This window comes from Pygoscelis adeliae, unplaced genomic scaffold, assembly GCF_000699105.1.
Source record: "Pygoscelis adeliae isolate BGI_AS28 unplaced genomic scaffold, ASM69910v1 Scaffold57, whole genome shotgun sequence".
NCBI classification, from domain to species: Eukaryota; Metazoa; Chordata; class Aves; order Sphenisciformes; family Spheniscidae; genus Pygoscelis; species Pygoscelis adeliae.
The window spans coordinates 14485875-14499737 of record NW_008825615.1 but is presented as its reverse complement, the minus strand read 5'-3'; the positions used below and the strand labels follow the sequence as shown (position 1 = coordinate 14499737).

At 37.9% G+C, this 13863-nt stretch overlaps 1 protein-coding gene across 1 annotated transcript in view; it reads right to left on the bottom strand.

Moving 5' to 3' along the window:
- The window catches only part of BMP5 (bone morphogenetic protein 5), a 61230-nt gene that overhangs the window by 26779 nt on the left and 20588 nt on the right, over positions 1–13863 (bottom strand). Inside the window, exons 2-3 of the mRNA XM_009333176.1 lie at positions 9590–9782; positions 3653–3801 (exon numbers count right to left, since the gene is read on the bottom strand). Of these exons, the coding sequence (XP_009331451.1) occupies positions 3653–3801; positions 9590–9782 (342 nt within the window). The remainder of the gene's footprint in view (positions 1–3652; positions 3802–9589; positions 9783–13863) is intronic.

Sequence of the window (13863 nt, the reverse complement as noted above, 5' to 3'; positions counted from 1 at the left end):
TGCTGCCTGCCCACCTCAAACAGCAAGAAAGCCCAAAGAAACCTCCCATAGGGCTATGTGGTAACAGAAATCACCTTAATTGGCTTGGGCTTTTCAAAGTTACCACCAGTTTCTGCCCCTCTGATGTGCAAGTGGGTGGAAAATAACTGAGAGCTGCAGTAATCTAAGAAAAGACGCAGAACTACATGGCTGTGGGGGCTACCTAGGGTGTTGTTTTGAGAGCTGTGTATTCAGAACATGTTTTGTTCTGTGGATCATCAATAGTCATTGTTACATGTTATGTCCCTCTCCCATTTTCTGTAGACAACACTAGGTTCTCTTCAGCAATGATATAAACAGCAAAAGGAACACTCCTGCAGCTATTTATACTCCTCCAGTAAAAGTGATGTTCAAACTGTTGCTAACTTCCAATTATAAAAATGTTAAATGTTAATACAGAGGTGCTGATTCACTGGAGCATGTTTTAAGTCTTAGGAGACATATGGTATATATACAGGAAAAGCATCGCATGGAGCTTTTCAAATTGTTTCTGCATCTGCATTGATTTTATGCTGCAATTCATCTAACACCCACACTTCCATCAGTGTGAAAATGATCACCTCTCATTTTAAACACCATGGAGAGTTTTGGTGTCAAAAGGAGGGAATCGGCCAAAAGGGGATGCTGCAGAATGTAGAGGAGACATTAAAAAAGAGAATCAAAAAAACCTGATCCTTAATTTACCACAGCCTCAGGGAAACAGTGCATTATATGTTGACAGCTTCCATATGTGTCATGCAAACCTTTATTCTTACTGTTCAAAATAAAACGTCCCATTAAGAGAAAAAGTCTACATTTCATGCTAAAATGAGATGTATGATACCAAATACTGTCTTAAAGAAAAAAGGAAACACATTCCAATGTCATGTGGCTTTTTGTACTTTTTCAGGATTTTCAAAGGGAGAAAAATATGAATTACAACAACCAGACATTCTTCCAAAGTTGTTTTTATCACACTGTTATATTTAATAGGTACAAATTTTTTTATTCCTCATGTAGACATTATTATTGTTTATACACCATCTTCAGGGATCACCAAAGAAATATATCTACACAAGTAATTGCCTAAAAAGTCATTAAAAGATAACTGTAAGAAAGATTACCATTAATAGTAATGATAACAATACAGTACCACCCCGGAGTCTCAGTAATTATTGGCACCCCATTTTAAAGATGCTATATGAATAAATCTAAAAATTAGTATGTATTTACAGATTTGATTATCCAGAGCAGCAGTGCAGCACCTGAATACCTCAAACAGGGATCCTGTGACTTAACAGAATCCCATTTAGTTTAATAGTTTGTTGCAATAGAAAGGTTAATGCATCAGGTCTTATCATAAATGTCTCTGCAGTTATGCGGGCAGAACTCCTCTACCTCCCGTAAACTCAATGGACAGCTGGAGGCATGAAGAAATGTGCTTCAGACCTGCACGGCCTAAAGTTCACTTGAGCCAAGGGAAGGTTTTTGGGTTGATTTGAACCAGTCTCTGAGCTTTCACAGAAGACTGGTTGGAGGGAAGGTGGGTGGGGTTCTCTGCATTACAGACAGAGTCCACTACATACTGAGTCATGTACAAAAATTCATGTTCATTCTGTACACAAACATGTCATTCAACTGCTGGTGTTTCTAATAGCTTCCAGAAGTAACAGCAACCCAATAAAAATAATCAAAGCCTTAAGAGCAAAATTGTAAGAGCATGCAAGGATGATTTTCCCTATGCTAAGCTGAAGTGGTATAGCACAGGTCTTCCCTATAGTTTTGAAAACTTTAGTCCCTAGAAGGGCACTCTTCCTGCATGAATAAACTGAAAAGGGAACAGAAAGTGACCGAAGAGGGGAATTCCGTCCTCACTCAAGCAGCTGTGTTGAGAAATTCAAATAAGTGAGGTGCAGAAGGTAAATCTGCCAATGGCTTTGGAATTTAAAATAGAAAATTATCTATCACCTTTCTGATCTTGGGAGTAGGACAAGGGAAATATTTACATAAACTGTTCTTTTATAATTTCTTCAGTGTATTAACCTAAAAGTTTGCTTTTACCCATACAAACTATCCTGCTGTTTACTGAACGGATATAATCTTGAGGCTAGAACCAACAAAGTGCTGATTCCAGGGTTTCTTAATGAATGCCTTTCATGGATATTTAATTTTCAAGAATTTCTGTATTTGAATCTCCTGGAAAAAAAAAGTCAAGGATGGCGTTTATTCTGGAGCAGGAAAGCTGGCCAGAAGCCAGTCCACCTAATTTGGATGCTTGATGCAGGTGTCACCTCTCCAGAATTTTAAGGGCTTAAAAATGGCCCCACAAAACCAGGCTGCCTAACAGAGTCACTCCCTGTACAGCCCGGGCTCAGGTGCAGTGCTTTTGAAGGCTGGTTGAACACAGCAGCAACGTGGTCTACTTTGCATTGCTGCCTCCCTTTTCCATTGACTGTACTCCGACCGTATAGGCAATATTAGGTGAAATGATCATCCGCTCTGGTTCAAGCCTGCCAACTCCCTTTTAAGCACCATGCCTAAAGGAGGACAGTTTTTTCATAACTCTCCAGCAGCCGGAGCACTTGCCGAAAAAGTATGAGAGGCTTTGTTCACAACCCAGCTGAGCCTGAGGGAGAATTCAGATCAAAAACAATGAGAAACTGTAGGCAGAACAAAGAAAGAAGAAAAAAATATTAATCCTTACACCAGGGTTTCTTCTGCTACTCATTAACATTATGTCAGCTAAGGTTTAGATTAACTGGCATCATAGATCCCTTGACCTCTGACATAAAGAGCTTTTTGACAAGAAAGAGCTAAATCTGAAAGTTTGCTTGTAAAGTAGTATGGATTAAGTGAACCATCACAGAAAAAACAGTATATAAGTCTCTTTTTATTAGTTTCTAAAGAAGTCTAAGTAAAGAACATTTCTTCTAAAAATATTATTTTGCATTGAGAAGTATTTTCACTTTTTAATGAAGAGCATAACTGTGAATAAAGAAGTAGCCTAGTAAATTTGTACTAAAAAAAACACGGCTCTGACTTCAGTTTTGATAGTGTCCTTTCTAATTTTCAGCTAATTAAAAATTTCAAGATTTCAAATTTTTAACCAATTTCAAGATAAAAAAGTTTTGAAATTAATTTTTTTTTCAAATTATAGAAAACCAATTCCCACATTACCCTATTGTTAATCTTTCTCCATCATCAGTACCAGTGGCTATGAGGTCCCTCCTGAAATGTCCCGAGGTTTTTTTATACCTTTCTCCATGCTTCAGCCCAGAAAGATCTTTAGAAACTTTCTAAAACAAAAATTCCACAAATCTGCTTGAGTTAACTGAATGTAATCATCAGTAGAAGAACATTAAAATGGAACTTCATTTTCTATGTAGGAGCTTTTATCCCAAACTTCATTTAATTTAACTTGATTCAGTTAGCTTTATAATTGCCATATTCTACAGAATTAAGAATAATAGAAAGCTTGCAGGCTGTAGTTACAGCAGGATAAGACTCGTGTTCTTTGCTTATAAACTCAGTGAATTGTCACCCAGTCAAGTTAAAAAACACCCAGCCAGAAAAGATTCCTAGCAAGAGATGACAAGAGCATATATGGAGTTATGATCTACAGTTATGATCTTACCGTCCCCAGTTTCAGCGCAGAGTTGCAAGCCCAGATTGTTCTGTGGATTAATCACCCAGTGATTGCTGGTCACAGTAATGTCAAACACAAACCAGCCCACATCAGAAGCTTGAGCCTTTCTTGTGTCTAACAGGAACAAGTCTGCATCCCTAAGTTAAAGAAAATAGAGAGTTAAGGTCTTCAAATATTTTTTTTTTTTTTGTCCTTAATTTCCTTGCTGACAATAACTTCCTGGAGTCCAAATGAATAATCCTTTGACATATCCTCATCGCGACACAGTACAGCATGTGCTGTAGCTAACATGCAATTGTTAAGTATAATACAGGTATTTCCCCTGAGAGGCCTTTCTGAAATGAGTTTCAGCATGTGAAAACTACAGCTCTGGAAAATCTGAAAAATCCAGCTTCCTGATATAAATACACAAAATATATAATTGAGGCTGTGTATAAAGGATTCATCTTTCAGCACTAGAATGTCTCAGGAAGATTAACTTTTATAAACCATTCAGTGTAAAAGACAAAAAATGTCAAAATCGCGTTCCAATTTCAACTAAAATTCAAAGGCATAGCATTGCTAAAAAGTCTGTTATTAATAACATATGACAGCTGCTATATCATATGACAAAACATGAATAGATGACAGTTCAGACAGTTTCATATTAGTACAGATGTTTAGAAAATAAGTTTCTATGTCAAAGTAAAATTATATATCTATTCAATAATGTAATTATTACATTTTAACCCTCAGTTCCCTGGTATATTCTCAGATTTGTTCCCATGAAATCTTCCAGTAATTCAGAAGGGGTGCTCAGGGGAGTTAGTATAATCGTGTTACTAAATGTTTAGCATGGATCGTTTATTTGTTCTGTTTTCACATATCTCCTGACACAATTGGTTCCAGAACCACATCTGTATTACAAATAATTTACTACAATGACCACACTAAAACCAAGATATTTAACTCCCATCAGTTTCATTTTACATGCTTCTACAAAGCAGCATGCATTATTAAAAACTATTTCCACCATTTAGCCTTTTAAACTTAAATCTATAGTTATAGAAACCTGTTTCTTTTCTGCCATAAATAGTAATCAAAACAATAATATACAAGAAAAAAAAATTATTCTAAATTTTGACTGTCCAACTCAACTAAAGACAGACTTGGCTTACACAGACCTTGGAATCATATTGTTACCTTACAGACAGCATGAATATACATCTAAAGAGGTAAGACAGACAGAAATAATAGGCTTTGTGTATAAAAAGTGGATTTAGAATTACGATGGTCCTGTCACTGCATTCTTATATTGCTTAATCGCAATGATATTGTAGGAAGTTACTGTCTTATCTAGACTAAACACTGTAAATGCACCTAGAAGGTCTGATACTGAAAAAAACATCTCGTGTAGCTTTTGAAACTGTGGTTGTTTAACACTCAGAAAAATAAGACCAAATGAGCTATGACAAGCATATGTTTACTTACATGTGAGAAATATCTGCAGAATCAGGTTAAAGAGCTCAGAAATTATAAAGGAGGGGGTTTAAAAAAAAAAAAATTGAAAGGGCTTTCTTTCAAGTCACCTTTTTTCCTTCTCTTAAAGGATAATCTTTTGCTGGGATTTTATCATTTCCATTCTAGTAGAACTGTGCTAATGACCACACAAGGAGAAAACATACGTTCTCCCTCTGGAGCTAACATGAAAACAGTCTTACAATTCAAAAGAGCCTGACCTGCTATGCTAGCACTGAACAAATTAACAACGTACCACAAGCTCATAAATAGTACTCTCTGGAGTCTTAAATGCCAACTTTTTTCTCTAATAAGCAGTTTTATCAGAACATTAAAGCTGAAAGGTTTAATTCTAAATGTGACAGTCTTTAAGATGTTTATTTATAAATATTTCTTTTATCATTCAGTAGATCTAATAGAAAACTGTAAAATTGCTTGGAATATAAAATATTACAATATCACAGTGCTATAATTTCACATTTGTCTTGTATCCTCCTAGAATACATAATTGTTTTCCCATATAGGTTCTTTCATCTCCAAACTTTGCTGGGACTGATACGAAATGGTCTCAAAAGTCAGGATGCACAATGTCTCATATGCCAAATCAGAATAGGGCACTACTAATGGTATAGTCCAGAAATCCCTATAAAGGACAAATTTCCCCTGTGGATCTCTCTGCAATGTGACTTTATTATTTTGTACTGCAGCAGAAACTTACACCAAAGTGTCTTTGGCATTGATATGTCAATCTTCTTGTCTGCCTTCCTACAAGCATGGTGATCTGGCTAAGGTAATAGACTCAAAGAGGCAGATTGTTCTTACCCATTAACTCAGCAAATGAACCAAAAATTAGTCATGGGTACCTAGAGAAAACTAGAACTGATTCTCAAGAACACATAGTAGAATAGAGAAAATGTCTCTGGACCAATGCTAATGATTTAGCACACATAACAGCAATTTACTACAGAAATTCAAAGTATTTGTCAGGAAAAAAACCCAACTTTTTTCACAATTGATATAAACATAGGGTGAAAACCTGACCCCTGAGAAGGTAGTGAGACCTCTGGGATCAGGATTTCCCCGTTAGCTGGTGTCATTCACTCAAACTTCTCATCATATTTTGTGACATTTTTAATTTTAAAATTTTCCTTTATTCTGTGAAAAGAAAAAAACAATCACACTTAAAATGAAAAACAGCTGCAAATTTTGGCTCTAATTTTAAAAAATATTTCTATTTAAAAAAATAGCCCACAACACATAATAAAAAAGTAAGGCATTATGTTGTAAATAGCATGAAATGCAACAGTGAACACATTCAGGCAGAATACAGCTGATTGGCTTTACCTTTATGGAGGCTGTTTAAGTTTAGTGATCTCAGTCTGGTCCCAAACGGCCAGTTGTTTACAGCAGAAATGCTACCACAGTCAAGAATTTCAGCAAAAAGGCTGCGGGCAGAACGTTTAAGAAGTTCCAGATCTCCTGGGTCACTTAAGGAAGTAAAGGTGGAATAAACCATCTATGTGTTCCTTGAAACCCAGCAAAGTTTTTGACCAGATCAAATCACGATTACTATGTAATAGGCCATCCCCATAATGCTGCTTCACCTCTCGCCTCATTCCAGAAAGCTGCTTTAGTATCTTAATGCCACTTGAGGATTCCCTAATGCGGGAAGAATCCTTGGGGTTTAGTTAAATTAGTGGCTAGCTGCCACCAGATCATGAACAAGGATTTGGCCTGTTGGACTACATTACTTTCGTCATGAGAAAAGATCCGGGTAGGAGTACATTGGCAGGGCTGCATAAGAAAGTTTGCCTTGCCATGGGCTGTGCTTTACACGCTTACTTAGAACAAATAGAAAACTTCAGTCCCAAAGACTGTCATTTCAGCAAACCCCGAGCCAATTCAAGACGCACACACTTCAGTGGCCATGCTGCCACAGAGACAGAAAAATGTCCGAGACTACAACATAATCCTTAGTCTGCAACTCAGAAACCCTAAACCCTGACCACTCCTTGCCTGAAAGCACGTCAGGACTGCTTTTGGGATTGCAGAGCCCTGTCAGACACCCACGTTTCCTGTTCAGAGCAAAGAAGGCTGGAGGAGCAGGGTCAAACCCAGCAGTTTTACTGTGGTATGGTACTAGTAAGGAGTGTGGGACATTACAGAATCATAGAATCATAGAATGGTTTGGGTTGGAAGGGACCTTAAAGACCATCTAGTCCCAACCCCCTGCCATGGGCAAGGACACCTTCCACTAGACCAGGTTGCTCAAAGCCCCATCCAACCTGGCCTTGAACACTTCCAGGGATGGGGCATCCACAACTTCTCTTGGCACCCTGTTGCAGTGTCTCACCACCCTCACAGTTTTCTCACCCTCACATTCTGCAGTTGCAGCTTCTGAAAATTTTGCACCTAGAATCTCATGTATGTATGCAGGACAAACCTGAGATGACAAAGTCAAGAATAGCACTAATGAAGCCTGGGCCACAAAGCAAAAGCTGTGGCTTTATTGGGAAAAAAAAAAATATTCTTGGGAGCTCTTCTTTTTGGAGGTATCAAGAAGCAGGCGGGAAAAGTTCCTCGTTTCTAATTTGAACAGTGGAGAGCTTGTGGTCTTCTCCCATCCTGTCCCACGGAGGCATTTGCCTCCATATACTCCATATATGAGTAGAGACTGGCAAAATCAACAATAGGAGGGAGACACTTAGTCTACATCTGAAGTTTCTGTAGTTGTACTGGTGAAATTAAATGGGTGGTATATCATTGCATGTCCCCCTATCCAGCATCATGCTTTGATTAGAGGACATGGGGCTTTTATATTTATAAATGGAAATATAAAATGTTTATAAATCTATGTTTATTTATTGAAAGAAATCAAGAGCATTCTATAATGACTTCACAGAGACAGTTGTCATTTTAACAAGTCAGATAATATTAAAGTGTGATCTTGCTTCAGAGTAGTAAGCAGTTTTGCTTTCTCTAAAATAGAACAGAAACCACTTACTAGGAAAACATTAAAAAACCCCAAAAACCCCAAAAAATAAAACATCAAATGGATTAGAAAAACTAACTTTTTCCATTAGTTTTTTAAAAAAATCTGTTGAGTTTGCAGGTGAAGGGTTTTCATCACCCTAACCTTGACCTGTGTTCTTTAAAAAGATATGTTTTGTTCCTTCCCGTTTCATTCCTTCCTCCAAGAAGTTTCTTTCAGAACCTACGTCAAAAGAATTTTTGCAAGCTGAAGACAGAGGTAAAAAAAAAATCCCTCACTGTTTTGTTCCTGTCCAAATTTACTAAGAAAGCAGAAGGTATTCGGGAAGGATGAGTGTTTTCCTTCCTGTTGGTTCTGCTCCACTGATATAAAAGGACTCCCTGTTTATAGCCATAAAAATTTTGTAACTTGATGTTCAGAGATCTCACCTGGAAGGTACAAGCTCAAGCTTCTGTAAGCAGAAAAGAGATTTGAACTCTGGACCAGCGTTTGAGCTAACTGGTGATGGGGCGTTTTTTTCCTCCAGAACACTCTGCAAGTTTGGGCCACCATTTTCTTTGCTTTGGCTAAACATGCCCAGGATAGAAATATTTTATCTGTTCCAAGGTGAGGCAGAGTTTTTGTTTATCTCAAAACAAAACTTTTTTTTTCCACTTTTCTGAGAAAAGACATATACCAATTTGATTTCAAAACCCAAATTTTGGGTGTAACTTTTTTCAGAAGCATCTTGGAATTGCTACTAGTTTTTAATGGGGATTTTCAGGTATTTAGCTACTTTGCCTAGTGAAATCTGGTCATTTACTCAGGTCTTGCAGAGTCGTGGAACTATGTCACACACAGAGCTCTGCAAACTCAGATTCAGAGATTTGCTCATGTGTAACATCATATTTGTTTTAATTTTCAATTATGGTGAGCTGCATGTGTTAAGTGTGAATATGTCATCTTAAAGTCAGTGCACAACTTTATCTTTTAATTACATTCAGCAAAATATTAAAACACATGCAAAAAACCATGCTCCTTCAAACATAAACAAAGTTGAACAATCTATCTGCCTTTAAGGAGCTAAATGGATCTCGGCTGGTAGTATATCAGCGTCAGCAAATGGTGCATTTCCCAAATCCAGACACTTAGATTGTGCATACGACTCCACCATTTGCTCACTGAGAACACAAACCCTCACCCCCTCTGTGCATGGAAGATTATTTGGTGAGATTGGACATGTAACTCTCCATAAACCTGGAATAAATTACACTGAAGATAAGTTTTATTCTTGCTCAGTATTTGTTGTCGTTGCCTAGGAATTAATACTGCACAAGCCACAGTGATAGCAATGATGCCTTGCCGAGGGTACACTTATGATCAGCTATTGTCTCCCTACTTAAGATAGAAACATGAGACGCTATTCAACATGTGATACGTTCATGTCAACAGGGTACCTGTTTGGGTACTCCTTGATGATCTGATATATGCTAATCTGAATTGTTTCGTTCTCAAAGCGGCTGTTGCTTCGGTCTTTGTATATCCGGAATTCGGCTGCTGTCACTGCCTCTCCGTGCGGGATTTGAGTAAGGTCAAAGCGAAACTCTTTGTAGTGCCTTCGCTGGTGGGAGAAGTCCTTGTCCCTTTCAACTGTGAGAAAAAGAGTTGAATGTAAATTAAAGAGGTGAAACGAATGCCCATTTCCCATGATTAATGGAGCGTTCCTTGTGCTTGGGAGTAAACAAACAGGACAATACAGAACTGTGCAAATAATAAAACCACAAGCCCAGACATACTTCCAGTTAAAGGAAATTCCACCAGCCCAGTGTCTTCAGTTCAAAAGAAAAAAAAACTCAGTGGCTTTTATACAAATTCCAGAAGCTGGAGTGGAAAGAATATCAAAAAAAGCTGAAAGAGGGCATGTTGTAAAGTAACTAGAAATATGGACAAACTAAAAGCTGCGAAAGGATTTAGGACTTCAGTGTAGTCATAAGCAGAGCAGTAGTAATGTCAGAGCCATAGATGACTTTGGAAAACACTAATTGCCGCTAATAACCGGGCAGATGAGAGGAATGCTGCTCATTTCCACTTAAGGTAATAAATTCTGAAGTGGTACTAAAGTGCACTGTGACAACTATATATTTAAGAAGTGGTTACATCACATAAATTAACACACGTTGTACTCTAATGGCATAAGCGTCATCTTGCCAGTGGGCAAAGAAGGAGCCATGAATCAGGGCTGAGTGGTTCTGGCATCCCAGCGGCAAAGGGAGCACTGCTCCTGGCGTGAGAAGTCCCCTCAAACGTGCTGTAGGTGGGCAGGTGCAGCTCCCGCTGCTTCTGACGCTGCCACAATTTAAAATAAAAAAGTTAACCTCATCATTGCTTAATTCAGGATTGCACAGAGTTTTAAGGGGGAGTAAACAGACGATTTCAGTTTATTTGAGTTTACAGCTGATTTGGGGCTAATTCCACTGTCTGTGGAACAGTTCTGACCCTGAGTTAGGAGTGACTTTTGCAATGGAATGTGTGTTTTGATGTGGCAAGGGAACCTACAGGCCAGAGTACTGGCTGATGACCATCTTATGGGATTAATACTTCAGATTCTACGGATGTGGAAAGGAAAATGATCCATGGCTTCCGCTGCCACAGAGTGTAGTGTATCATTGACCTGTGAAGCAGTTGCGCTCTGTGAGAAGAAAGAACTTCTCACTTCTGGAGAAGTTCCACCTGCCTTGTGAGAGAGGTGCTTTGCTTTACTGATGGTGGGCGAAGCCTAAAACACTCAGAGCTGGGATTCGGTTTGGATAACCAGCTAAACATTTATGACTGCACCCGGCTCCACTAAATGCTCCCCTGCTCTTTTATTGCATTTTAATATTAACAGTCCTCGGATCTGAGGAAGGAACAATATCAGTTCTGAAAAAGTGCATATTTAAATTACTAAATGTTACATGTATAAATAATCAAATGTGTATGTTATTACAATATATATGTATATTTATACTTATATGTTCATGCATAGGTGTACTCTCACACAATTTTCTCTACATACACAATGCGTATGTGTTTGTATGTGTGTATAAATGTATACATATTTGTATATAAACCTGCACATGTGTATTATTATAATGTATATGTGGTCTTACAAAGTAGAAATATACTAAAAGAAAAAAAAAAACGTTTTGGGCTTGCCATATAAGGGTACAGTTATGGACATATTAAAGTGAGAGCTATTGAAGGAAAAGCATTTACATTATTTTCAGAGCAGTAGTTACTAGTTAAGTCACCTGTGGCCATGTAGCTACTCCCTTAGAGTACACTTCCCTTTCACCCTTTCAAAAATGTAAACTATCCTTGTTTTCATTAGTTTTTTTTTTTAAATGTACAAATCTGTGTTGCTTTAAGAACAACCAAAAATAAAATATATAGGCTATAAGAACACTTTATCTTCAGTGAAAATGAACTTTCTCCTGGCTGACAAAAGGAAAATTGTCTGCTAACTGTGAGGTTTCCTTGGCTCAGGTGTGTATTTAGCTTACATGGGTTTGCCATCGTACACTATGTAGAAAAAGTAAAGCAGAAAAGAGGCAGAAGCATGTAAACTGGCTGCTCTGTACCTGAAGATGAATGGGCTGCTACTGAAGAGAAACAGGATACAGGCTATTTAGCAGCTCCACTGCCCGGTTCTAAACTGTGAGATATATACAGAGGTCTGACTGGAGGTTTGGGGTTTGCTTTTTTTTTTTTTTTTAATGTCCATGTAAAGCCTTTCATTTTGGAGACAACTTGGCAGAGATTAGCATATGCAAATGCACTGAACTGGGGAGGATTTTTCTAGTGCAGAAAGTCTGCTGCAAGTTTCTAAGTTTATAACTGAGCATTTCGAAGCTAACGTCAAACAGATGTGTCAATAACCTTTAAATGAAAAATATATTAAAGGCAGACTTAATGTAGCAACCCTTTCTGATATCTCTGGTTAGTATTTATTCAACAAGTATTTACCAGCATGTGTGGGTAACTAAGCACTACTCACTATGTGTAAGCATTGGGGAATTAGATGCTGAATAAAAGGTTTAAATGTCAGTACTCCTGGCCTCTTTCGTTTTTATTTGGGTTTGAGGTTTCCTTTTGTCTAGTTTCTTACAAGTACCTTCTAATTAGTAACATTAGTTTGGAAACAGCAGTTCTCTCCCTATATGTTGTAGTTTGGACAGAAACCTCTACAATACCCTGCGATAGCATCAGTGGGGTTCTCTCAGGACCACTCACAACTGCTGAAAGAATACTGATAGCCGCTTCCTGATGAGCCCAAAATTAATTATTACAGCTCACACAGATAGTACTTATCTGTGTTTCCATGTATAACCAAGGAAGAGACAGCACTGCCATCTGAAAGGGACACAAGTTCAAAATTTCCTCGGGTCAAGACAGCATTTATAGGCAGGCCAGGACTTGGGAGTGGCAACAGCCTGCAGAAATGAAGGGCTGTAGGAAACAGGCGCTGAACACCATGGAAAACCCTGAGTCCAGGGAGGTCCCGCTCTCCACAATGAAGCCAGAATCTCAAACTGCAAATTTCCATCAGCCAATGTACAAAACATAAAAACATTTTTTACAAATTTAGACAAGTTAAGATCTTGCATTGCATAGTAGACTGAAAAAAAGCAGTGGCTGTGATGCTGCAATATTGACTAATGACTGGAACAATAGCCAAGTTATAAAAGCAAAATGTTATTTAATGATATTGAGTATTTTAATACCAAAAATTATACACAAGTCTTGATCCCTTCTGCATCTAACAAATGCCTTGTCAGGGAAGACTGTGAATGCTCAGCAGGGTCTCTCAGGTCCTTTATCCTGCTTAAATGGCATGAAGTGCAGGGGGGACACCATTTCTCAAATATTTTTATTTCACATGCAAGAGCTTTTCAACACTGGCAGCCCGAAAAATAGAGGTTAAGATTTTTAAGTGTTCAGTTCTTCCAGAGCGTTCTCATGTCATTCCAGCTCCGCTCAGTTCACCTGCCAAAATGCATCTCTGTGGGACCGATCACAGCATCTAAAAACCGGTTGACCAGAAAATCAGGAAGTCCTTTTTTAACCATTGGAGGAATATCATCTTTCTAAGTAAAAATAACTGGAATATTATGGTCAGTGCTGATTACAACAAAGTTCTTCATTTGCTCTCATTGATCAGGACTCTTAACATCAACTTTTAAAAATGTTATTTTTATACCACCTGAAACTAATATATTCAGCACTATGGTTACATCAGACAAATCATGGCTCAGGGGAATATCACAAACACCTGTGTGTAAAATGGGAAAGAATGATATTTTCCACCCATGTGGCAAACTGATGAAATATTCATACTGTATTAACACTAAGTCCAACTCTAAGAATGAAGACAAATTTACACCAAAAAGATATTTTGGAAAAGGCTTCATCTTTTACACCAAGAGAAAATACCACGCACAAATTTTCATTAACAAAAGTATTTGTCTTCTGGAAAAAAAAATACAAAGCACATATATGGATGGACAGCATAATAAGTAATCAGTATTTTACCAATTCAGCTACAAATGTCTGATTAACTTGTGGCTGAGCTTAAAAAATGTAAAAAGTGCTAGCAGTGTTTAGGTCATAGCGCATGAGGGACTGTTAGATGTGCTCTTTCATTAGTGATTAGCTCCCCACTGACATGTGCTTTGCTTTTCCTGAAGAGGTT